A 27,343-nucleotide genomic window follows, 5' to 3' on the forward strand; every position below is an offset into this window, starting at 1 on the left:
AAATACAATAAATGTCAGGCCAGCATACAGAAGCGTCTTGGAATTTTCAGACTTCTAAGGCATTTCACAAGAAGGGCAAAATAACATATTTGTGTCAATAGGACAAGGACAAAATGTGAACACATTGAACTACCGGTACTTAATATAATTCTGCCATAGTTTCCCACGCTTTGTGGCGATAATCAAGCACATTAGCGTTACTAAATACTACTGATTAAAATAAAAAATGCACCATTTATGGAGATGGATAAAAAGGGACAGACGGCGTGCCATGGAAGTGGTCATGTGCTTTTAGCTGGTAGTGCGAGTCTGTGCGGCGGTGACACAATGTGTTGATAGGTGGTGTGTTTGCAGTGAGATATAGACAATAAGATCGGGTGACAGATTGTGTGTGTGTGTGTGTGTGTGTGTCAAGGAACCACCCATTACTTATAGCACACACACAAAAGCATGCCCGCGCAGGCACACACACCTTTTTGAATGTTCTTATCTCTGCTTTGCAGGGCAACAACATTGTCATTACGGCAAACCGTTTCATGTCAGGTCATGTTCCTTAACAGGGTTGTTAGAGCTGGGAGACAACTCCAATATTTATTTATTTAAACACACACACACACACACACACACACACACACACACGCACACACACCTTTGAGAATGCTTATCGCCTTTGCAAGGCAACAACATTGTCTTTAGGACACACACACACACACACACACACACACACACACACACACACACACACACACACACACACACACACACACACACACACACAGTATTTGAGCCTGTCCACCTGCTATCCTCTGTATGCTTATTGCATATCTTCTTTCCCAACATGTCTAGTAGTTGGTGGTGTCGTCTCCCAATCGATCTCTCTCTCCGTCTTACAGTTTACATGTCAGTGTTCCGTGTTTTGTCACGACGGACGTTAACGTCTTTTTTCCCCGTCTCCCTGCAGGGCGACGCACAACAACAAGGTCCGTGAGATGGTGGGCCTGGAGCTGAGCTACGTCAACTCCAACCTGCAGCTCCTCATGGAGCAACTGGAGGGACTCAACAGCTCTGTGGAGGTGTACCAGAATGCACAGTAAGAACCATAAGAACCATAACACTCTGTGGAGGTGTACCAGAATGCACAGTAAGAACCATAAGAACCATAACACTCTGTGGAGGTGTACCAGAACGCACAGTAAGCACCATAAGAACCATAACACTCTGTGGAGGTGTACCAGAATGCACAGTAAGAACCATAAGAACCATAACACTCTGTGGAGGTGTAACAGAACACACAGTAAGAACCATAAGAACCATAACACTCTGTGGAGGTGTACCAGAATGCACAGTAAGAACCATAAGAACCATAACACTCTGTGGAGGTGTACCAGAACGCATAGTAAGAACCATAAGAACCATAACACTCTGTGGAGGTGTACCAGAACGCACAGTAAGAACCATAAGAACCATAACACTCTGTGGAGGTGTACCAGAACGCATAGTAAGAACCATAAGAACCATAACACTCTGTGGAGGTGTACCAGAACGCACAGTAAGAACCATAAGAACCATAACACTCTGTGGAGGTGTACCAGAACGCATAGTAAGAACCATAACACTCTGTGGAGGTGTACCAGAACGCATAGTAAGAACCATAACACTCTGTGGAGGTGTACCAGAACGCACAGTAAGCACCATAAGAACCATAACACTCTGTGGAGGTGTACCAGAACGCATAGTATAACAAGAATTGATGACATAGTCATAATTACCATCTGCGTTATTATATCTGCAGAATTGCAGATTCTGCAGATATAAGTGGGTTGTTGTTGCAACTTGTGGGTTGTTGTTGCAACTTGCTGGCTGCAATGCAATGCTATCCCATTGGCTGAGAGGTCGGCTAAAGGCAAAAAAGTGTCTGGTTGCCTAGACACGAGGCAGCCAATCAGAAAAATGGGTGACTAAGGCAGCCAATGAAATGATTAGTTGCCACTACCAACCTCATAGAAAGTAGACCAGCCTGCTTCGCAGCTGGTAATAATAGTACTACGTTTATTACTATTACCACTACACTAGCAGCTGTAATAGCAATAGTACAGGTAAAAGTAGTTGATGCTGCTACTGCTATTACTGCCACTATTACTACCACCACGGCTGCTACTACATACTACTATACAGTAGTACACCAAGTAATACATTACTCTGAGTCTGTCAAACTCAAGGCCCGGGGGCCAAACCAGCCCAGTGCTTGAATTATCTTTGGCCCGCGTGATGATATTTAATTAGTATTAGAACACACAATGTCCCACAATGGTCCTGCAAGCACAAGCCTGTGTCTTCTCTTCACTATTCATCAGCAGTGGAAGTGTATCACCACTTTCAGCTACCCCTATCCCCAAAAATGGCTAAAAGAAAACAGGGGTATTCAGGCAGAGGGCAAACCTGTGTGTGTGTGTTTTCTGTGTGGAGACAGTGTGGCTGTAATGAAAGAATATTACCTAAGAAGACTCTATGATAAGAAATGAATGTAACTGATTTTATTTACTTTCTCATTTTACTATGAAAGCACTGCTTGGTGAGGATCATAGAACAGGAAACTGAGCTTTAATAATGCTCAGTTCCCTGTAACACACACACACACACACACACACACACACAGGCTACACAAAGGAAATTGATACATCAGGAATATGCATACATAGAGGACACGCATGTGCACAAATATGCTCCGATACATTACACATGCATACACATTCATGGATAGTTCAGGCAGGCATGGCAGGGCAGAGGCCTTTGAGTCTGTGTGTGTGATTAGTGACAGACAACGTGATGATAAAGTAGAGAGGTATGTTAGTTGAGAACTGGAATGTCCGTTTTCTTTGCGCGTGAAGAAACCGACAGGGGTGAATCATTCTCCATATAATCTAAAATAAACAATAGCAGTCTTCATCTCACCTTTCAGGTGTTGTTTATGTGAGTGTGTGATGTATAGCAAGGACACATGTGCCTCTGTCACATGTGGTAGTTGGTTGCAATTGACCGTCACATGTGGTCCTGTAGGTTCAATTGAGTTACAGTATGTAAATATTTGCCTTTTTATAGGCCAAATTTAACTGCTATAATTAGCTATAATAGTTTGATTTAAGTTGCATATAGGCTTGCTAAGTTGATGTGATGATCTTTAATTGAATATGGAAGAAATATGAGTTAAAACAACCTGTTTATTTAGATTACTGAAGTGACTAGTGATTCAGTGCTGTAGGTTACTGATGCAACTATGGTTATTGAAGTGAAATGAGTGCATTTCAGTTATTGTTTTTGATTATGACCTTACATAGTTAATGACAGCTTGTATTTTGTTTTTTGTCTTTCTCTGTTTAAGGTTTTCAACCTAACCTACAACTAATACCTATACCTTACAACTGTACTTACCTGTACCACAACCAATTTCAAAGTAAAAACAAACAAAAGAGGAAAGAAGTTGTCTTTTTGAGTTGACCACGACTAATCGAGGTCAGCCCTAGAAGAAACACACACTTGAGACCATGTTATCCATGACAACATGTGGCAACAACACTGGAGGGGCGGGCTGGGTGGCTGGTTGCTATGGAAGCTCACATAGAGGGTCATTCTGTGAAATAACCCAAACAAGCCTCACCTTTGTAGTCTTTCATCTGACACTCTTCTCCAGAGAGACTAGAGGGCCTTTCAAACGTGAAGCGATTTAACCTGCCTATAGTTCATTTCCTCGTTTCGTGCACACGCCCGCGACTCACCACAGTCTGGATTCTGTTTCTTTACGCTTGCGTTGTCGCGCCCCCCTCTTGAGAAGACCTGTATCCAGACCTCTCGTTGATCCAGGCAACAACAACGTGTGTGCGTTCCTCGCTTCCCGTTTGAAAGGCCCTTAAATGCTGCGTTCACACGGGCAGACGCAAAGATCACAGCATTATTTGCGGCGTTGTTGCTTTTGGAGCAGCTACATGATGCATTATTGCGTCTTTGCATCATCACGTCGCTGGCTTCCATTGACAATGAATGGTAGACTGTGTCTTTGCGTTGGCCCGCGTGAACGCAACATGACGGTCCGTGAGCAGGTTGGGGTTCCTTCATTTGGAGCCTTACGGTCCGTGAGCAGGTTGAGGTTCCTTCATTTGGAGCCTTACGGTCCGTGAGCAGGTTGGGGTTCCTTAATTTGGAGCCTTACGGTCTGTGAGCAGGTTGGGGTTCCTTCATTTGGAGCCTTACGGTCCGTGAGCAGGTTGGGGTTCCTTCATTTGGAGCCTTACGGTCCGTGAGCAGGTTGGGGTTCCTTCATTTGGAGCCTTACGGTCCGTGAGCAGGTTGGGGTTCCTTCATTTGGAGCCTTACGGTCCGTGAGCAGGTTGGGGTTCCTTCATTTGGAGCCTTACGGTCTGTGAGCAGGTTGGGGTTCCTTCATTTGGAGCCTTACGGTCTGTGAGCAGGTTGGGGTTCCTTCATTTGGAGCCTTACGGTCCGTGAGCAGGTTAGGGTTCCTTCATTTGGAGCCTTACGGTCCGTGAGCAGGTTGGGGTTCCTTCATTTGGAGCCAAGAGAGTGGTGTAATAAGCGAGCGGTTTTAGTTTGGTCCCCCCCCCCCCCCCCCCAGAAGCAGCAGTTTTGTTATTAACTTTGGCCTGTTAATCCTTTAAAATCAGATGAAAAGCAGCTTACAAGTGACATAAAATCCACAACATCATCAAACAGCAGGTCACATTGCCACCAGGGAAAGCCTTTATAGATTAGTGCAAGTCTTTTTTTTTTTTCTTTTTTTTTTAATACTTTTTTCTTTTCTTTTTCCTTTTTTTTAACTTTTAAACTTTGCTGAACAAAATGGTCTTTCAAAGTAACACGCTGCCTGCTGAGACATAGCTGAGACAATTTACACACTTTAACAGTAAGACCAGGGAATTGCCCGTACAACCACAGTCTTCTACTGTTGGCCAAAGGTTGGTTGCCTTGCTCAATGGCAAATCATCAGTTGAGAGAAGCCAATGGTTTCTTCCATCTAGCTAACGATTCACATGGGTGATAGGCAGGTTATAGGTCATATTATCTGACCTCAGGGCAACCGTCTCCTCCTCTTGTGTGTGTGTGTGTGTGTGTGTGTGTCCAGGTGTATCTCTGAGACACACAGAGGCTGAATTTAGATAATTACTGGGAAGAGAATCTGTTCCCATGACTCAAGACACTTGAACCCATCACATACAGTATATACAGTAGTGTAATGTACTGTACATGTCTCAGTCTGGTCTGGATCAGGTCCCGACAGAAACCGCCTATACTTCTGCAGCCTCTGTCCCTCTCTTCACTTGTCACCATGTCCCTCTCAGCTGCCGGATTTTGTATTTTTTCATCCATTTGTATCTCCCAGAGGGCAACACTCAGGATTTTACAGTGTCACAACACTCCTCTTCCTCCTCCTCCTCAACAAAACCTCTTGTGCCCTGTCCCTCTGTCACCGTTCGAAACTCTAGCTCGACACAAAGTCAGCCAGGGAACAAAAGATTCTCCCCCCCTCACCATTCTTTCCTGCCCGTCTTCCCTCCCTTCTCCCCTGTCTCCTGTCCCTCTTCTTCGCCCTGCTCACAATGGATTGCGTTTCTGAAGGTATTTCTCGCCCAAACTAGAACCAGCTGGTTGAGCCGTGAGGTAATGCGTACCAGAAACGTGTCTTTTGTGTGACACAGCAGCAGTGAAGGTGTCATAGGCCTGTTTTCTAAAAAAAAATAAGAAAAAAGTGTTGCATTTATAAAAGCGTCCGCAAACTGCAGTAAAAGTCATTAGTGTTATTTTAACTGAGAGTGAACAAATGGACCCCAACTCTCAAGAGTTACAAACGGATAGTGCACAAAAGGCGCACCATAACCACTAAAATGCATACCACTGAATAGTTCTGATCCTCTTTTCTTATATTACCTGCTTTGCCGAAATAAGTTGAATTCTGCTGAAGCATATTTTGGCCAAAGAATGTGATTATTACAAATGTTCTCTGGCAGTTTTGAAGTTTTATCAAATGGTTATAAAGCAAATTGGCTTTGGCTTTCTCAATTTGCAAATGCTGTTGGACAATTTATGTCCAAAATACCAAAACATAACCTCAAATACTCTGATGGACAACTGTAATGAATGCTTTGCGTGCGTAATGGTTTTAGCATCTACTCTTCACACAGGTGATATTTACCCACCGTGAGTTTTTCTTGTTTACAATGGAAGGTGCTTATATGCAGGGTTGTAGCCATGGTGACCCACCACACACTTTGACCTTCGCGTGTGTGTGTGTGTGTGTGTGTGTGTGTGTGCGTGCGCGTGCATGCTATGGGTTTTAACATTCCTGCAGTAGGTGTGTGTGAGACGTGCATGTGACCTCACATTCCCTCTTGCCCCTGGAGATAAGGACAGAACACTCTCACCTGCGTGTACAGTGCGTGTACAGTGCCTGTACAGTGCCTGTACAGTGCGTGCTTCTTTCTGTTTTGTCTCTCTCACTCGCTAGCTTTCCCACTCTCTCTCCCCCTTCTCTCTGTCTCTGTCTCTCTCTCTCTCTCTCTCTCTCTCTCTCTCTCTCTCTCTCTCTCTCTCTCTCTCTCCTCCCCCCCCCCCCCCCCTCTGTCTTTCTAATGAATGAGTCAGTGCTCTGGCTCACAGAGGAATGCTGGGATATCTCTGCGTCAGGCATTATTTATTTCGAGGAGGAACGTTGTGTTTGAACACTGTGTGTGTGTGTGTGTGTGTGCTTTTCTTCTCCAGCGATAAAAGAGTAACATTCACCCGCTCCTGCAAAATATCACGTTTTTGCTTTTGTCTGCACAAGATGCCGTCATATTATGACAAAAGTATTTGTATTTGTTAGCAATCATTGTTCTGGTGCATTCTGCGTTGGTCACTCCTAGTGAGAACCAAGAGGATATCTTATGTCTTGTTGTGAAGGCCGTTTGGATCGTCCAGTCCGTTCTGTTTTAGGCAGGAGGAGGTGCGTGTAAGAGGAGGAGGAGGAGGGAGGGAGGAGGGAGGAAGGGTGTGGAGCATGTCTAGAACCAGAAGCCTGTAGGACAGGTCAGGTGGTAATTCCTCTGCTGAGGCTGTGATAAGAAACCAGACCTGCTTTATGTCTGTCTTTGTCTCTCTCACTTTCCCTCTCACTCACTCGCGCATTCACCCGTAAAAAATACATTTTGTAAACGCGACCATCGGTTCTTTTTATGGGCCGTTGAATATAGCTTGTCTTGACGAAGAGCACAATCTGAATGCGAGAGAAATGTATTTTTCATAATGTTCAATCAAGTCAATATGTTACATGCAAAAAAGAAGGCACTGGAGCAATTTTGGAACTTCTACATACGTCAATATGTTAATCAGTAAATTAGCACATTTATCGTGAGTTACTTAGAGTAGTGTACATGCAGCCGCGGTACAATCGTCAGAGCTCATCCATCAGTAACGTTGTGTCCACTGAATTGACTCAGGCTGGCAATGTTGGCTACAGCGGTGCCCTTTTTGGCACTGGCCTACTTGGAACGATGCAAGTTGGAAATGCCCCACCCAGTTATTATGCCTGCGTCCCTTTTATGCCCATATATGGAGTCAATGCAGATGTCAGAACAATCATTGTGATGTCAGAACAGGCCAGCTCCATATATGGAGATATAGGGGTGATCAGTTCCAGAGCCCGGGCAGAGGCTTTTGTGCTGGTTCTGGACAACCGGCTATCCGACGGACTCGACACCAGGCATTGCACTCCCTGTGGGATGGTGTGGAACGACACCGGGCACTGCACTCCCTGTGGGATGGTGTGGAACGACACCGGGCACTGCACTCCCTGTGGGATGGTGTGGAACGATACCGGGCACTGCACTCCCTGTGGGATGGTGTGGAACGACACCGGGCACTGCACTCCCTGTGGGATGGTGTGGAACGATACCGGGCACTGCACTACCTGTGGGATGGTGTGGAACGATACCGGGCACTGCACTCCCTGTGGGATGGTGTGGAACGACACCGGGCACTGCACTCCCTGTGGGATGGTGTGGAACGCGTGTGTGGAATTTGAAGTCTGTGGGACGAACGGTTCTCGAGTTAGGTGCATTACAGACGTACGTACACGTCACACACAGACCAGTGAATCGACTGCGGTGCCTTCAGGCTGGCATTTTAATATTAATGTTCCTCTTGGGAGAACAAAGAGCTGCACTAAGTCCTACATTCCTTCCATTATCAGGCTATTATTAAATGCTGACAGTATTGTAGTCATTTTAAGTCTGTTACATTCTTTGAACTTGGTTATTTATTTGAACTATAACAAAACGTTTACTTAATGTATTTTTATTCTTTTATGTGTGTGTGTGCTATTTGTATTATCCTATATACAGGTTTAATGTTTGTCTTTAGTTCAATGTTTGTTTTGTAAACGCCATCGACAATGAATTTACGTGTGTCATTTACGTCATATTGACGTGTAAAGGCAGATTTAGATTGTGTGCGCCTTGTAGATCTTTAGAAGATATTACAGTAGGTGCACGATACAGCATACATCCAAATTGGGCATTATTACGGTACTCCCTTGCATGCGAGTCTTTTTTTTGTGTGGACTGTAAGTGTTGCAAAATCATGTGCCCTTTGGGATAAATAAAGTATTCTATGTGTCCTTTTACAATATTGTGTTTTCAACTGAAGGAGAACTTTTTGTGTGTAGCCAAAGCACTAAGCAGGCCTACCAGCCATCGGTCAGACATTATTAATGTGATCCTAGAAAGGCCATTCATGTGGAGAGTCGCCGTGGCAGAGGTTTTATGGTGCCAGAGCTCTGTTTGATGTTTACAGAAACAGGTAGAAGGAGCAGAGGCCGGTCTTCTAATGACGGAAGCTAATGAGGGAGGCTGGGAATGTGTGGGCTAACCGGAAGGGTGGTTGCATGAAGCACTTTGAAGCTCGCGTCCCTATTTTTAAATAATGTCAAATAGGTGAAAATAGCAGATCTATAAGCGCTTGGCTATTATCGATATTTGTAATATGATTTACTATATTCAGTGCTTATAAGTGGTTAATAATATTATAATAATATTATTATAGACTGTATATTTGTATAATTGTCTGTCTCTGTCTCTCTCTGTCTCTTTCTCTCTCTCTCTCTCTGTCTCTGTCTCTCTGTCTCTGTCTCTCTGTCTAACACACACACTATGGGTGGTCCTGTGGGAAAAGATCCCCTAATCTAGTGTTAGTGCCTTGCTATACCCACTGATTTACTCAGGAAATTGAACCCTAAACCTCACAGTGTTAATGTTCTGAAAAGGCTTCTTTACCACTTGTCTTTACCCTTATATATTTTGTTGACCCCCAGGGGTCCCTCTACACAAAGGTTCATAGTTCAACTAGCCGATCTACATATACATGTTGTGAGCTTGTAGATCAGCTATTTAAACTATTTTTAAAGTAATTTTTTTTTAAATAGTAAAAATGTGTTGTGAGCTTGTAGACTTCCTATTTTTGAGTGGTGCAACCACTCCTACATCCAGCTTGCAATGTCCGTGTACCTGTGTACCTGTAACTATGAGCACGAGTATGTGACTTATTTATACCAGTAGGGGGCGCCAGAAACAGAGAGAGGGTAGGTGCTGCGTCTCTAATGAGAGAGAGAGAGAGAGAGAGAGAGAGAGAGAGAGAGAGGGGGGGGGGGGGGGGGGGGGGGAATTGCACCACTCAGTTCACACGTGTGTGATTTTAACATACTGTATGACATTATGTGAATAATGCAGAAAGTCCACTCCCTTAATCCAAACTAAAGATTGACTAAGTCTAAGTGTAAACTTCCTCTGGTGTTTGTTTGACCAAGGTGTACCTGATGATCTATTTACTGTAGATTGCCCTTATTATGACGTATGTAGAACACGTGTGGAGCCTTGTGGTGTTGTCAAAAGGAGTTCTCCTTTTATCCACAGTTTGTCATTTATCAGCTCTAGTACCAATAATACAAACGGCAGTAACTATTGTCATTAGTGTGGTTGCCTATAGGCAAGCAGACTATCGTTATTGCACTTCAGCGCGTAGACCGTTGAAAACGTTTTAAAGCGTTTCAATCGTGCAATAACTCTATTCTCCCCTCCGATTGGCCAGCAATTCAGAACTCGTCTCAAGGCGTTTGTGTGCTTTGCACTCATCTGATTGGACAGTATACGGTGACATACCCTCATCTGATTGGACAGTATACGGTGACATACCCTCATCTGATTGGACAGTATACGGTGACATACCCAACGCAACTCTTCTAACTGAAAGATATTCCTATAGAGATAGGTAACCACACTCGCAATTCCGTAGGATTGCATCTTTCTAGTTATACTTTAAAATGCATAATAAGGCCATGGCTAAGGTTTAAGATTTCATATCGGGGGAATAAAATCATACCAACAATAATACTCTGCACATCCGTACTAATACATTTTAAGTCAAAGTTCTCTTTTTCACTTATGAACTTACTGGTGACTTACTGTTGGACGTGGACAGACAGACCTACTGTATGTGCCTCTGTAGGAGAGACTGTTAGTGCCGTCTCTGTACGGCAGCGTCACTCATTGGCTCATCTGAGTTTTTTTCTTTGATGTTTTCCCAGGGAAACGGCCAATATTCCCCTCATTCCTTTGGGGCTGAAGGAGACGAAAGACGTGGACTTCTCGGTTCCATTCAAGGTAGGGTCTGAGGACGTCATACTGAGGTCTGTGTGTTGACGCTGGCCATTCCACTTGGCTGTGCCATCAGGGAAAACGCCTCCCCTTAACATAACATTTCATTGTTTCCAAAAAAAAAAAAATCACTCATTATTTTTACCCTCACTATTTCTCCAGAAACAATAGGCGGCGTAACTACATCAAAGTGTGTGTTTTATTTTATTGTGTAGGTCAGATTTCGGAATTTTACGGCGGTGTAATATGCGACTGAATGTAGGTCACATTTTATTACGGACTGAAACTGGCCTCGCATGGTCATAAATCAAGACACTACAGTCATTACATTACAGTCAGAGGTCTCTTCAGGTAATGACACCATGTAGGTTGTATAGAGCGTACCACAATGTCCTTGAGGGGGCGTCAACATATGCGTCACGGGCCAGAAAACGGAATTCGTTTTTTCAGCTTTCCAGCATGGAGACGGCATCAAGGAATCCAGATTGACGAGTTTACTAAAAGTATCTAAGCACAGCCGTGTTCGTTCACGACAATTTCCTTGTCCTTGTATTTGGGCCCGACGTTCTTTCTATCCATTCTGGTGTTGGTTCACTATGTTGTCGCCATGAACGAGCTCAATATTTACAAAAACATACCGCCGTCACTCTATTCTGAGTGATGTGGGCTAGAGTTTAAAGCCAACGAGAATGGCGCCGCTAGCTTTTCAGACACCGCCCCCCTCTTGGTGATGTACTGGTACACGTTTCTCTTGCTGTGTTGCCAGTTTTGCAAGAGAAACAATGGCCAGGTCTATGAAAACAAGCACAGATGAAAATGCCTGATCTACAAGCTCACAGCTTGTAGATTGCTCACACATTGTGAGGTTGTTTAAAAACACATTGAGAATAAATCGAAATATTTTGAATATTTTTAAAACGTAAAAGAAAAGGCACAAAATGTTCAGATGGGTGTCTGTGGACAATTACATATTAATCTTGGGTTCCTTGATGTGAGGAAATGTGAGAACCACAACAACAATGTTTAAACAACATTAGGAAGCAACTACTATACACTTCAGATTAATCGAGCCCCCAAAAAACATCAACCAGCAACAATTTATTTACAAAAAAAACAAGTCAAAGGTTGCTTACAATAAGCAGACATGGCAACACAGCCTGAAGGAAGCAAAGCACACACACACAAGGAGCCGCAGTGCGTTGGCGGGGGAAAACGTGGACAGGAGCCTGTGCTCCCCTGCTTCCTCATGACCGCAGGGCTTTAGGTTCACCCTGCTCTGCATCTGTAATCACCTCTCAGTCTAATGACCGGGTGTACTGCTACCTGTGTCTGGCTTTCAGCCCGCCACACACCACCTCCGGGTCACATTTCAGGCTTTATTTATCAGATCATGTGCTGCTGTAGTCTCCACACGCGTTGCAATGAAAGGGAAGTGATTACTTGATAGCACAACACGGCTAATAAGGACACACTGCTCTTAAAGGACAACTTTAGTTTTTTTCAACCAAGGTTCATGTTCTAGGTTGTTATTAGAGAAAGTAAAAGATGAGTCTTAATTTCTTTTCATTTGCTGCTTTCTTTCGTTTTAGGGATTTTAGCTCTTTTTGACAGGGGGGCGGGGGCATTCGAGCATGGGGCTAAATATGTATTTTTTTACAACATTTTATGGTGATTTTTCTTTGTATTATTTACTATAGTCCTAATAAACCCCAGGAAATTACATCTGGCCACAGAAGATCACAGGATCTACTGAATGTGAAGGTAGCCTACTGGGGGAAGGCTTATACTGTGTGTATAGGCTCAATATGTCAGTTTGTCACATTCAATAGATCCTGTGATCTTCTGTGGCCAGATGTAATTTCTTGGGGTTTATTAGGACTATAATAATAAAATAATTTATCGCCATAATATTTTGTAAAAAAATACATATTTAGCCCCATGCTCGAATGCCCCCGCCCCCCTGTCAAAAACTGCTAAAATCCCCAAAACAAAAGAAAGCAGCAAATGAAAGAAAATTAACACTCACCTTTTAGTTTCTCTAATAACAACCTAAAACATGAACCTTGGTTGAAAAATACTAAAGTTGTCCTTTAAGTGCATTTTGCGGACGGCTAGACATCTAAATGTCACTCATTCTAACTATAAGCTTTAATGGAGCAGCTATTGAACACTGCCCAGGGAGCAGTTAAGGGGTTCAGTTGCCTCACGATGCCGGGACGAGCCGGGATCAAAGTAGGAACCTTCTGATTTCCAGGCAACCACTAGTACGAATACTACAAGACAAGAGCCACGTGAAGTCATGATTTAAAATGGACATTTCACCTATAACTCCATCTCAACTGCATTCTGACTCAATTTATACTTCAACAATTTGACCATGTTGCTTGTTGACAATAACTGAAAAGTGTGATGCAATTTTCACTCGAGTCTTTAGGTACTAACATAGTTGGCTTCTATTGGAGTTCAAATCAAAACAATACAAAGAAGAATGTACAACCAACGGTGAACATTAAAGTCTGTGGTGTCGTTATTTTGTATGATCATGTGTGGTGTTGATATTCAGCGTTTGTTGTCAACAGGACTTCATCCTTGAGCACTACAGTGAAGATGGAACCAGCTTTGAGGAAGAGATTGCTGATCTGATGGACCTCAGACAGGTAAAGAGACTGGAGGGATACAGCAGTCAAAATACACACAACAAACACATCACATTGAATCAAGGACAGACATTAAATACATTAAAGCCTTGGCTTGTAACGATACAAATGCATGCAGTTACAGTATATGATATGAAAGTGGAGTCTGTAGGGGAGAACACACCGTCTTTATTAAAGTGGTTAAAATAAATCACGTTTCGTCCTAGCCTCTGAAAAGGTCTTCTTTACCACTTAAACCCTAATGTATATATCTCTACAGTTTCTACAATGTCACATTTTAGATGCTTACTACTATTTACATCAGACCCCCCCTCCCCCAACATATTTAAATAAGGTGTGGTCAATGTTTTCCTTCTGTCCTCCTCAGTCCTGTCGAACACCGGTCCGCAGTGACGCAGGGGTGGAGCTGTTGGCTAAATACTACAGCCATCTCCCTCTGCTGGAGAGCCGATTCTTTTCTCCCACCCACCAGACTGGAATCTTCTTCACATGGTACGACCCAACACACTGTCACACACACACCACAACGTACAACCCAACACACTGTCACACACACACACACACACACCACATGGTACGACCCAACACACTGTCACACTCAGATACCACATGGTACGACCCAACACACTGTCACACTCAGACACCACATGGTACGACCCAACACACTGTCACACTCAGACACCACAACGTACAACCCAACATACTGTCACACACACCACATGGTACGACCCAACACATTGTCACACTCAGATACCACATGGTACGACCCAACACACTGTCACACTCAGATACCACATGGTACGACCCAACACACTGTCACACTCAGACACCACATGGTACGACCCAACACACTGTCACACTCAGACACCACAACGTACAACCCAACACACTGTCACACAGACACCACATGGTACGACCCAACACACTGTCACACTCAGATACCACATGGTACGACCCAACACACTGTCACACACACCACATGGTACGACCCAACACACTGTCACACACCACATGCTACGACCCAACACACTGTCACACACACCACATGGTACGACCCAACACACTGTCACACACCACATGCTACGACCCAACACACTGTCACACACACCACATGGTACGACCCAACACACTGTCACACACACCACATGGTACGACCCAACACACTGTCACATGACATCACATGGTACGACCCAACCAGGGGGGCAGTCAGACAGATATTTTGTGAAGCCACTAAGGAAATCGGGACATCCTGAAAGTTCTTATAATGGCCTGTTGTGGCGCTGTCATTGGGCCCAAAAAAACCCATATCCCCATAGAGGTTCATGCATTTGGGCCCAACTTCACCTAGACTGAATACTTTCTGCTTCCAGTCACTAGTTTAAAGTCTCATTTCTCATGTCATAATATTCTTTTTGGAAAATTATGGTCCCATTTATTAAAACAATGACCATAAAGTCGCGTATGTTCTGTGGGGCGTGGCTACCGTTACAGTCTATGAACTGGAGCCACCCCCGTTCGAGTCAAAATAAAAACCAACTAAGAAGAAGGGGGGAAGTCCCGCCTCGTTGTCTGGGCCAGCCGATGGCCAGCTGGGCCAAAACGGATCTAGAAAGATGGCGATTTACAATACAAGGACTGACTGGCTTCATTTTACGTCCATATCAGACCCGGCGAACGCTTTGTCCATATCTTTTTACAGTCTATGGACCCAACACACTGTCACTTGACACCACATGGTACGACCCAACACACTGTCACACACACACCACATGGTACGACCCAACACACTGTCACACCCACACCACATGGTACGACCCAACACACTGTCACTTGACACCACATGGTACGACCCAACACACTGTCACTTGACACCACATGGTACGACCCAACACACTGTCACACACACACCACATGGTACGACCCAACACACTGTCACTTGACACCACATGGTACGACCCAACACACTGTCACACCCACACCACATGGTACGACCCAACACACTGTCACTTGACACCACATGGTACGACCCAACACACTGTCACACACACACCACATGGTACGACCCAACACACTGTCACACCCACACCACATGGTACGACCCAACACACTGTCACTTGACACCACATGGTACGACCCAACACACTGTCACACACACACCACATGGTACGACCCAACACACTGTCACACACACCACATGGTACGACCCAACACACTGTCATTCCTCTATGGGGGGAATTGTTCTTTTTGACCAACACTGATCTTTTCTTTACTCCATGTAGCCAATGTAGTTACATTAGAACATAATTAGATACTACTAGTATTACCTAATTATGAATAATTTAATAATAATAATAGAATGTGGATCAATGAGCTTTACATAGTAAATAATTGTCAATTACCGGTAGTTACTCATATTTTATAATACTTATCATTAATAATATTCTGTGTGTGTGTGTGTGTGTGTGTGTGTGTGTGCGTGCGCGCGGTGCAGGTATGACTCGTTCACAGGTGTCCCGGTGTGCCAACAGAACCTGTCTCTAGAGAAGGCCAGCATGCTGTTCAACATGGGAGCTCTGTACACGCAGATCGGTACCCGCAGTGACAGACAGACTCTCAGTGGGCTGCAGGAGGCCATCTCGTGCTTCCAGAAAGCTGCAGGTACAGGAACACTTCTGTGGAGGCATGACGTTCACAGAACATCATGCATCAACATCAGGAAAAGACGACGCTCATGGCATTATTACGATGTCGAAAATCTCTGAAAATGTCGTGTCTCATCATGTCACGATATCAAAAGAATTATCGATATTATTGCCCAGCAGCTTTTGTAAGCACTACACTCTTAATGAGCAGTGTGAAGAACCCAGTTTCTCTGCTGCTGTCACTGACGGATTGTTTACACAGAGACCGTGAGAATGCACTCGCTGTCAGTTCTGGGAACTGAGAGAGAGAGACAGAGAGAGAGAGAGAGAGGTTCCATCTTTAACAAGGACCGTTGCCTCAATGTGTAGCACTGTCTTGCAATGATGATGCAATGATGCATTCATTCAACTATACAGCACCACCCAAAGTCACTTTCCTCACCACTGTACTGTACCACACGCAACCTACACCACTCTAACAACTGCCTAAAACATCTAATACTAGTTGTTTTAATACAGTTGGTTCTAATACAGCACCTTAACACTACTGTACTGTTGTGCGTGCGTGCGTGCGCGCTCGCGCAGAACCGAAGAATCTGAGATTGACATGAACCGGTTTGTTTTCTTATGCTGTTGACAGAGAAGTGTTGTTAAAAAGGTACAGAGCTGATCCTAGTGTTGTCTAGTCTTAAATGATACCTCTGCCCAGCGCACAGCTGTGCACAATTTAGTCTCCTATTAAATAAAACAATTGGGTTGTTATTGGAAAGCGTTGGCTCTGTGTATGAGAAACCTATATAATGAGAACTCGAGCGGATCAGCCATAGCTATGCTGTAGTACAGAGACAAACAACAGGAACTACTTTCTAACACGTTTCAAATGTCACGGGTGGTGGCAGGTAGGATTTCAAATTGATATCATGAAAGAAGATGATACCCCTTAAACGCTAGTGGGCATGACATACTATCCGACCAACCTATCGATCGGACTGAGCAGGAGAGAAACCATGATGTTTTTATTCTTGGTTTCACCTCTTGACGCAGGTACCACTAAACACAGTGAACTCCCCAGTGTTCATTTAACTCTCTCTGAGTCAAATGAACACTCACAGTTCTGTAGGGCCACATGTAAGCCTGCCAGGGAATTGGGAGAGGAGGAGGAGGAGGAGGAGGAGGAGGAGGAGGAGGAGGAAGAAGAGAGAAAGGAGGTGAGCTGAGCTGGTATAGTCAGATCAAGTCTGGGAAGAGACTACAGAGGCGCTAGTCTGTCATTAGGCTGTCTACAGCTCTGTGCTCTGCTGCCAACTTCACTGTATAAGCCATAAAAAAGAAGAGGGAGTCTCGTTCAACCCCACTATGATGCACTGCTAGCTGACATGAGGACATGGTGACCTGGGGATGGTGGCTGCCGTCTCTGTGCAGATATGAGCTCATTAGCAGTAGTTGGTATGAGGGTGTAGGACTTTTGTTAGATGACGGTGTGTAGATAGTAAAGGACTAGTGTACACGTAAAGGACCATGAGCTTGCTCTGAAAGGCTAGGCTGTTCTGTTTTAAAACAAGTATGCCACTGAAGGGATCGGTGGGTATGAGCATGAAAACAGCATGGTTGTTTTTCACCACATGTGCACAACCTAACACACACACAAACACACACGCACATATTATCTGTATATATGAGGAGTGTGCCAGTACAGTACAGTACAGTAGAGGGACCGGCACACGGTAACTGTCATTTCTCAACCGTTTCGGACACACGGGGCGGCTCGCCGGAACCGGGCCGGCACCCTGGGTGCGTTCCTGTGGGTCTGGTCTGGAATGTGTCCGCTACCCACAAATGGGTGTTTGGGAACCAGTGCTTTTTTAAACTATGACCTGTGACCTCTCTGTCTCTCGCCAGGCATCCTGAACCAGCTGAACTTTGACCCTGTGACCTCTCTGTCTCTCTCCAGGCATCCTGAACCAGCTGAAGGAGACGTTCACCCACACGCCCAGCTACGACATGAGTCCCGCCATGCTGAGCATGCTGGTCAAGATGATGCTGGCTCAGGCCCAGGAGTGTCGGTTCGAGAAGCTGGTTCTGCCCGGCATCAGAAACCACTTCTACTCTCTACTCAAGATGGCCCAGGAAGCCGCCAAGGTGTTGCACTGCGGCTAATTAGAGCTCTTTTAGGAAGTTAAAAGACAGTGGTGTACACTGTACACTAGTGGTGTACATTTACTTGAGTACTGTACTTGAATTTTTTTTTTTTTATATTTGTACTTGTGTTTCCATTTTCCAAAATGTATTTGATAACTTTAGTCACATTAACATAACAGACATTAACCACATTTTGAATTATCGACTTTTACTTGTAGTTCTACGATTTACAATTTTACAGGCATTTAGCAGACACTCTTAATCCAGAGTTCTACTGTGCATTGCAGTATTGGTAGTTTAAGTAAAACAATTGGAGTATAGTTTTTCCATCACCGTTAAAAGATTCTGTTCAATCCAAATGAAAACGAGACGAGGAGAGATCCGAGATGCTTTGCGGTGGCAACAGGACGGTGTCTCTAATCTTAAATGTCCTCTCTGTGCGTCCTCAGGTGTCGGAGACCTACGACCAGGTCCACCAGTCTATGATCCAGACACCGGTCAAAGACAACGTGCCATTCTTCTGGTCCACCATGTCCCAGGTGAAGACCAACCACTACCGCTCCCTGGCACACTACTTCGTAGCCACGTCCCTGCTGGACCACCAACGTAAGACCTATTTATTTAACTCGTTTTAGGGCGGGAACCCCCTTTTTTTCGTGTTTAAAGCATTATGTTATGCTTTAGCTATTTAAAAATAGCAGATCTACAAGATTTTTGAAAAATCGTGTGCCTCAAATCTTTGAATATATAACGTTTTTAACTCAAATCTCAACATTTCGACGTCGGGCCTAAATGGTAACCCAGTAAGACCTGAGGATCTGAGTCTACAAATGTCTTCTGAATCCTGACAGTTTATCAGTGGTTCTGAAAGGGTTAAAACCTATGTCTCCATATCAGTGGTTCTGAAAGGGTTAAAAAAAAAACTCATGTTTCGATATCGGTGGTTCTCAAACTATTTCACGTCAAGAACCACCAGAATGATATGTACTGTATTTGCCCGCAGACCCCCCCCCATCTCAAACTGCTTTGTTCCAATAGACGCCCAGAAGCAAAGATTTGAGTTAAAAATGTTCGCTGTGAAAGAATGTAATATTCAAAGATTTACACAATTTGTATAAAACTTAAACACTTTAAATTGTTAACCAACATGAGACCAACCTCCGATGAATTTAGTCTTGACCATCAGTAGCTCTTCTACTTCCTTCCTACATGGTCTCACAAAATAACAGAACTAAAACTGGTATAATGAATCGGTTCAATATAACCCAGGACAGATGCACAAAAAAAATAAAAATAACCCAGAGTAAAATGTGGTACCAAAGAGAGAAACTATAAGATGGACCATACCCAACAATGGATTATGGTCCCGGAGAACCCAAAAGTCAGAACAAACAATGGTATCTCAGAAGACAGACCGTAAGCTGGTATCGCATCAACTAATCAGGATGGTATTTTAACTTGAACACTCACAGACCTCTACTTGCGTACTTCAGATGGGGGGGAGGGGGAGGTCCTTAACGGTTGAACCAACAAACAACAGAGATAGAAGCCAAGAAGTGAGTAGAGAGAGAAGTCCTTAATGGGCTGGAGGGAGGGAGGGAGGGAGGGAGGGAGAGATCTGAGGGGAGGCAGCAGAGAGGGAGCGAGACAGAAACAGAAGTGGAATGCGGGTGAGTGAGTGTTGGGTGGAGAAAGAGTGGGTGAAGTGGAAATGAGGGCGGGGGTGATGGATGGAGAGAGTGTTGGTTATGTAAGACCCTGCTGAATGGCAAGGCGCTCAGCGGAGCGAAACCATTCTATGTTTGGCGGCTCATTATCAGATTCCTGTGAATGAGATTGTTCTCCACAACACGGATCCTCTGCCAGAGACAGAAATAATACTGGAGAGAGAGAGAGGACTTCTGCTGAAGAGAGAGGACACAGGGACATGTGTTTTCTACTGGAGAGAGAGGACACAGGGACATGTGTTTTCTACTGGAGAGAGAGGACACAGGGACATGTGTTTTCTACTGGAGAGAGAGGACACAGGGACATGTGTTTTCTACTGGAGAGAGAGGACACAGGGACATGTGTTTTCTACTGGAGAGAGAGAGGACACAGGGACATGTGTTTTCTACTGGAGAGAGAGAGGACACAGGGACATGTGTTTTCTACTGGAGAGAGAGAGGACACAGGGACATGTGTTTTCTACTGGAGAGAGAGGACACAGGGACATGTGTTTTCTACTGGAGAGAGAGGACACAGGGACATGTGTTTTCTACTGGAGAGAGGACACAGGGACATGTGTTTTCTACTGGAGAGAGAGAGGACACAGGGACATGTGTTTTCTACTGGAGAGAGAGGACACAGGGACATGTGTTTTCTACTGGAGAGAGAGGACACAGGGACATGTGTTTTCTACTGGAGAGAGAGGACACAGGGTCATGTGTTTTCTACTGGAGAGAGAGGACACAGGGACATGTTTTTTCTACTGGAGAGAGAGGACACAGGGACATGTGTTTTCTACTGGAGAGAGAGGACACAGGGACATGTGTTTTCTACTGGAGAGAGAGGACACAGGGACATGTGTTTTCTACTGGAGAGAGAGGACACAGGGACATGTGTTTTCTACTGGAGAGAGAGGACACAGGGACATGTGTTTTCTACTGGAGAGAGAGGACACAGGGACATGTGTTTTCTACTGGAGAGAGAGGACACAGGGACATGTGTTTTCTACTGGAGAGAGAGGACACAGGGACATGTGTTTTCTACTGGAGATTGCATTAATAAGAGACTACATTAACCCATTTTGACCTGAGATCAGATTAAAAAAATGTCTGTTTGAAAATGACAGTTTTCTGAAAAAGCTATGTTTCTATGTCAGTCGTTAAAAGTGAATAATCATTATAATAATAATAAATCTCTGCCCTGTCCCCAGTGGGTCCCAGTGATGATGAGGACACGCAGGAGAAGAGCCTGTCTCAGGTGTACGACCGTCTGCCTGAAGGATGCTCTCCTCTGGACATTCTGAAGAGGAGGGAAGAGAGGAGACGCATCGGTACGACAAACTAGCATTTATTTAGCTAACTTTAAAATAATATCTATATCACTTTTATGTATGCTCAGATTAAAAGTTTGATAGAATACCTACTTTCACAACAGACATTTTTGCCAACTTTTAAATATATTTTTCCTCATATTATTTTCTCTTTGCCACTTTCTGGTATGAATACGTACAGTATGACATGTTATCTCTCGTCTCCAGGCAAGGCCCACATGCGCCGGGCCATCCTGGGCCACGAGGAGGCTCTGAGGATCCACGGCCTGTGTCGTCACCTCAGGCGCCTGGACGTGCTTCATGACATCCTGAAGGCCAGTCACGAGCGCTCCCTGGACAAGTTCAACCGCCACGACTATGAGGACGAGTTCACCGACCACATGGACGCACCAGACATCATCTGTGAGTTCTGCAAAATGATGATGAGAATGATAATGCTACTAATAATAGCATTAGTAATGATTCTTAAGTGGTGCAACCACTTCTACATCCAGCAATGTCCGCATGTATCATGTATCATGTATCATGTATCATGAGCATGAGTGGTGTGCGCATGCGTGAAATTGGAACGAGAGAAGTATGTGACATGGCTGCCACCTGCTGGACGCAAACGATACAGAGAAGAAATTGGAACGATACAAATTGGAACGATACAGAGAACCAATAGACGGGACTGGTGATTTTTTTAATGATATAGAATAAGACAGCAGTTGTTTGGATGATGTATGAGCAGGAAAGGGAGTCCGGTCAGGACGGCAGTGAATATAATAACAAAAGCAGTGGTCCGGGGACCACCAGTGGTCCTTTAGGGGCTTCCAGGTGGTCCCCAGCTAAATGGTGGAGAGTTGGTAACCAAATGGACCACTATTAGAATTGAACGATTGAGAGTTTATAATGGAACCATTACTCTCTCAAGACTTAATTTTTCGTTAAACATCTGCACTACTTAATTTACAAGAAATCTACACAATTAGAGGATGTAGAATAATTGTTATTTTGATCAAAGTTTGCCTGTTATCTCTCCTATGGTACCAACATCAATACAGAATGGAATTGCATGGAAAACCTTATTCAAGATAACAAAATATTCTTTAGTTTTTGGGTCTGATGTGCTAAATCTCATCAAATGGTGGTCAGACCTTGACAGCACTGAGCTAGAGGCATGCATAGTTGAGCGGTGTTTTCAGCACCCTCTGGTGGACAGAGCGGGTGGAGGCGGGTTCTGGAAGTAAGGCAGTAGCAGCCTGACCAGTTTTGTTTTGGGAAGTCTGGAGCCTTGTTTTAAGGGCCTTTGAGGTGCTGTGGCACCATGAGGTGCATGCATAGTGAGGGCACTTGTTGGGGTCTTCAAGGTATTTTATGAAACAAAGACAAATATCTACAAATGTCATATCCTGTGCTGTCTCTCTACTCTCTGAAATGTGAAACAGGAACTTTAATTCAATACAATTTAATAGTACTGTTTCCGTCTATTTTTTGTTTGTTTTGCCGACCACAGAGTCATGACGACTGTTGCGTTGTAAAACACACTCTGTTGAACGGACCAGAGGTCATTTCAAAGTGGTGTTTTGGCAACAAACGCAACCAGATGACATGACATCTTCTTTGTGTCCTTTGTGTCCCTCCCTCCACCTACAGCTAAAACGGAGCACAGGGCAGAGCTGGAGGTACCTGTGGCCACCAAGGTGAAAGTGACCGACTTTTTCCACCGGCTGGTATGTGGGCTACTAAAGTACTAATAACCTTTCCATTCACAATTCACCTTATTCACATGGCGGCCATTTTGCTATTAAGTTACCACCACCCCAACGGGGGTGGCATTTCTTCCCAACCCGCAAATATGGGATAACGGGAGCAACATGGCCGCTGTGTGAATATAGCCAATGCTTGGTTCATTCCATACATTATTATTCCCTTGGTTTATTCAGAACAAGACACACGGCGGATGCTCTGGATTTGTGTTGTCTGAGATTTTAAATTAAACGTTAATTTAAACGTTTGCATTTGTTTTTACACCCAGAGTGTCCCTGTGTCTTATTTCCTGAATTACAATCAACCAAGGATGAGACTTCAGTAAGCTTTGGCACATGTTGACACTGTGGCTGTGGCTGGAAATATGTGTACACTCTTGAGTCAAATCCAGTACAGAGGGTGTACTGTGTACTCATTTCTAGCCCCAGCCAAACTCTTCAGAGAAAGCCATACAGTACATACAGTAGTCCATACTGGCACTTGTCGTTGGTCGTTACGGTGTGAAGCTTTCTGAAGTGTCAGCCAGAGGGACAGAGGCCGCACTAACACTTAACCACACACAGAGCCATGGGTGCTCTGCCTTCTCTCACAACACAGGACATGCTGTATGCTTTGTTTGTGCGTTTACAAAAATAAAATGGCCCAAAAATACAAATGTATTTGTGGGGGAAATATATTAGAGAAAATAATAAATAAATGTTTTTTTTTTTTTGGGCCATGTATATACAATATATTCTATGTTGTGGGGAATCTTATGGTGAGATATTAATAAACAAGGGCAACCCTTGTACCTCCAACTATAGGGTGTGTGTGTGTGTGTGTGTGTGTGTGTGTGTGTGTGTGTGTGTGTGTGTGGGTGTGGGTGTGTGACATGTTTCAAGTATATTATACGTGGTCTTGGTAGACTTGGTTCTGTGCTGCGTCAGGTCGCGCCGCGCCCGTTCGCGGCCCTCGCTCAACGCGAGCATGGTTCCTTCCTCGGGTTGAGTACAGAGTGACGTAGAGGGTGCGCTGTGACTGGCCAGTCGCTGTGATTGACAGCCTACACCTAAACCTAACCTTAAACCTCAGTAAAACTATACCTAAACCTAACCCTAACCTTAACCTCAGTAAAACTATACCTAAACCTAACCCTAACCCTAACCTTAACCTCAGTAAAACTATTCCTAAACCTAACCTCAGTAACTATACCTGAACCTAACCTCAGTAAAAACTAAACGCAGTGGCTGGGGGCGTTTCCAAGAACCCGGAAGAACGACAGAATCCGCGGAAGATCCCCTCCTCGCTCGCGTAACTTCTCGTCTTTGCATTGTATGTAATCGCGCCGCTCTAACCATCCAAGTCTGAACGCACCTTTAGTGTGAATGCAAGGTGAGTGTGTGTGACTGTGTGTGTGTGTGTGTGTGTGTGTACTGTACGTCTTTTGAGTTAGAGCTTAGTTGTAAATGATGCTATTTCCAAAGGTGAGTGATGAAACGATAAAGGTGAGAGACTGAATGGGACCCTAATCTGATATGGTGGATTAACAGCCTTCTAAGGCCTCTTTTAGACGGCGACCATCTCCATATAACACGTCAAAGTCCCGTTGCGTTCTCATTTTTTTGGACCATTTACATGAGAACGCACACTTGAATGAACACGCTACAAAGTGCATGCATATATATGCCAGGTCGCTAGGTGGCGCGTGTCCTTGTGGGGTCCGTGTGACGCAGCGCTTATATAAACCATAGACATAAGTCACGCATGCGTAGAACTACTTCCGTTCTTCTACACAGAAAGTAAACAAACGTCGCGTCCTCATCACACCTCCAGCAAACCGGACTATCCGACATGGTTGTTGTTGTTCGTTTCCCCTAGCAACTGACGCATGCCTATGACACCATGTAAAAACGTAGGACACGGGGCGAGCCGACCAGAGCTGACGTAAGCCACGATGTCACAAGTTTTGCGGATCCACCGTTTTGCCTGTTTATACGGAGACCATAGGAAACGGTGTTCTAAAAGATTTCCACTCTGGGAGGTAGTTTCACTTCGTTGCGTTTTCACCTCCTGTGAACACGGTTCTCGTCTAAATGACAGCAGCAAACGATACTTTATTTTGCCGTTTTTTATGAACACCATCCTCGTGTAAATAGCACCTAAGTCTGTATCAGTGGCTTCATTCAGGCGCTCTGCGACTGGAGACAGAATGTCCCCTCATTACCGGGAACAAAGACAGCACTGTCCTCCAAACACAAATATCAGCACTTACAGTCGTCTGATGTGTTTTAAAGGTCACAGGCCATAGCTAGGCCATAGCTTTGATATTTACTCGACTAAGACTACTTGCAACAAAACAAACCACACCAATGCAACTATTGATTGGTTGATTGAAATATGTATTAACAGTTTGAAGAATTACAGTACATTTCAAGCACAACTCAATACAAAGACTGTTAACTGTGAGTGGACGACCCAACAAAGCATTACACTTGTTTACAAGAGGGTCCACCTTGTTCAATTTATCAAAACATTTAGAGACGTACAAATAGATACTTCTATATAGCCAAAGAACGGAACAGGAATTCATCATAAAGGAGGTAAAAAGGGAAAAGAAACATATACAGTGAGGGGGGGAAAGGGGGGGGGGGGGGGGGTTTCCGATTTTACGGGGGCCAGTTTCGAATTGCAGCCGTCCGTAGGTGCCCCTTTGAGAGCGGTTTTGAAGGAGTCGAGGGATTCACATGTCTTAATGACTGTTGGTAGGGCGTTCCACATTTTGGTGGCATAGGAGCGAAAATTATTTAGTCCCTTGTTTGTGCCGAATCTGGGTTGCAACTGCCATTGGGAATAATGGTTCCAAATAGTTACATGTTGCAAGGAGTAAACTATTTCAGAAGACTAATGGTGTGTTATTCAGAAGACTGAGACTAAATCAAAATCTGCTGAAAAAATGAACACAGAAGTATAGGAAAAGAGGGTACATTTATTGATGACGTTTCTCGAAACATCGTCAATAAATATACCTTTTGGAGCAGATGAGGGTTCCTTTCTCTTTTCCCATGTCACTTTTTGAACCCAGCACCTCCACCAAGTGATGTGTGTATTTTACTATAGTTTCTGTACACATAGAAGTATACAAATGAATACGTGCATTTTCTGTACGTACTATATAGTCTGATTCACCGTATACTTGGTGGTGCTGATGTCGTGGACTCAAGACAGCCAATCTGCAAGTTCGTTACGACACGTTGTGAGTTTGCAGATCTATTTTCTGTGTGCAAAACAGATGGGTGCCAGTGTTGTTTTTGGCAGCACATTTTGATTTTTAGTTTCCCCTTGAATAGTTTTCCATCAGGTTTAGTCACATTTTAGTCACCTGGAATGTTTTAGTGTTAGTCTAGTTTCAGTCGACTAAATATCACAAGATTTTAGTCGACTAAATCTACAGTTGATTTAGTCAACTTAACTTGGTAAAACGAGCGCTCCTTTCCTGAGCTATCCTAGGAATAAAAAACTTGCCTATGGGACACGGGGAGAACATGTGAGGGTACCCTACCCTAGGGGACACGGGGTGAACATGTGAGGGTACCCTACCCTAGGGGACACGGGGAGAACATGTGAGGGTACTATACCCTAGGGGACACGGGGAGAACATGTGAGGGTACCCTACCCTAGGGGACACAGGGAGAACATGTGAGGGTACCCTACCCTAGGGGACACGGGGAGAACATGTGAGGGTACCCTACCCTAGGGGACACGGGGTGAACATGTGAGGGTACCCTACCCTAGGGGACACGGGGTGAACATGTGAACTCCACACAGAAAGGCCCCTGAGCATTTTTATTCGGTTTATCAGTCAATATCTCCTGTCTTTGTGTGTGCAGGGTCCTCTGTCTGTCTTCTCAGCCAAGCAGCGCTGGACTGCTCCTCGTACCGTCCTACTCCGTCCACAGGATCGAGACCTGGGCTTTACGCTGAGGGGAGAACCACCTGTTCAGGTGGTGTCACTGGACCCCCTCTGTCCTGCCGCTGTAAGACATACACACACGCACACACATTTGAAGCACCCATCTTCTTTTGCCATGGTTCAAGTGTTTTGCCCTCAGTAAAAATAGCTTTGTTTTGAAGAGTGGGTCCAGAGTGCACCACAGTGTTTGTTTAACTAAACACAGTACATTCTGCCCAGACTTTGACGGTGACATTTGGGCCAATCATCGCACAGAGAGTGAAAGAGAAGAGAGAGTCCTGCACAGAAACGGCTGGGCTGTCAATATTTACAGTACACTGCATGGCACACATCAGTGGCCCAAGTGTTACCAATTAAAAGCTGCATTACATTTGCACACAAACTACTGTACAAAGAAGTGTATCCAAATATGAGTTTATTATGCAGTTTCATTATACAGTTTATTTTCAACTCTATCTTTAGAAACACTACAT

At 44.4% G+C, this 27,343-nt stretch overlaps 1 protein-coding gene across 3 annotated transcripts in view; it reads left to right on the forward strand.

Moving 5' to 3' along the window:
- rhpn2 (rhophilin, Rho GTPase binding protein 2) overlaps nt 1–27,343 on the forward strand; it is a 53,022-nt gene that overhangs the window by 20,302 nt on the left and 5,377 nt on the right. For 2 of the 3 annotated variants that reach the window (XM_083793266.1, XM_083793268.1), the window contains exons 3-13: nt 962–1,090; nt 10,625–10,700; nt 13,274–13,351; nt 13,719–13,843; nt 15,843–16,009; nt 17,945–18,132; nt 18,582–18,738; nt 21,050–21,169; nt 21,377–21,571; nt 22,808–22,884; nt 26,788–26,934. In XM_083793266.1, the coding sequence (XP_083649392.1) occupies nt 962–1,090; nt 10,625–10,700; nt 13,274–13,351; nt 13,719–13,843; nt 15,843–16,009; nt 17,945–18,132; nt 18,582–18,738; nt 21,050–21,169; nt 21,377–21,571; nt 22,808–22,884; nt 26,788–26,934 (1,459 nt within the window). The remainder of the gene's footprint in view (nt 1–961; nt 1,091–10,624; nt 10,701–13,273; nt 13,352–13,718; nt 13,844–15,842; nt 16,010–17,944; nt 18,133–18,581; nt 18,739–21,049; nt 21,170–21,376; nt 21,572–22,807; nt 22,885–26,787; nt 26,935–27,343) is intronic. The other variant, XM_083793267.1, reaches the window with a different exon arrangement.

The sequence above is a fragment of the Protomyctophum parallelum genome, assembly GCF_964188405.1.
Source record: "Protomyctophum parallelum genome assembly, chromosome: 2".
NCBI classification, from domain to species: domain Eukaryota; kingdom Metazoa; phylum Chordata; class Actinopteri; order Myctophiformes; family Myctophidae; genus Protomyctophum; species Protomyctophum parallelum.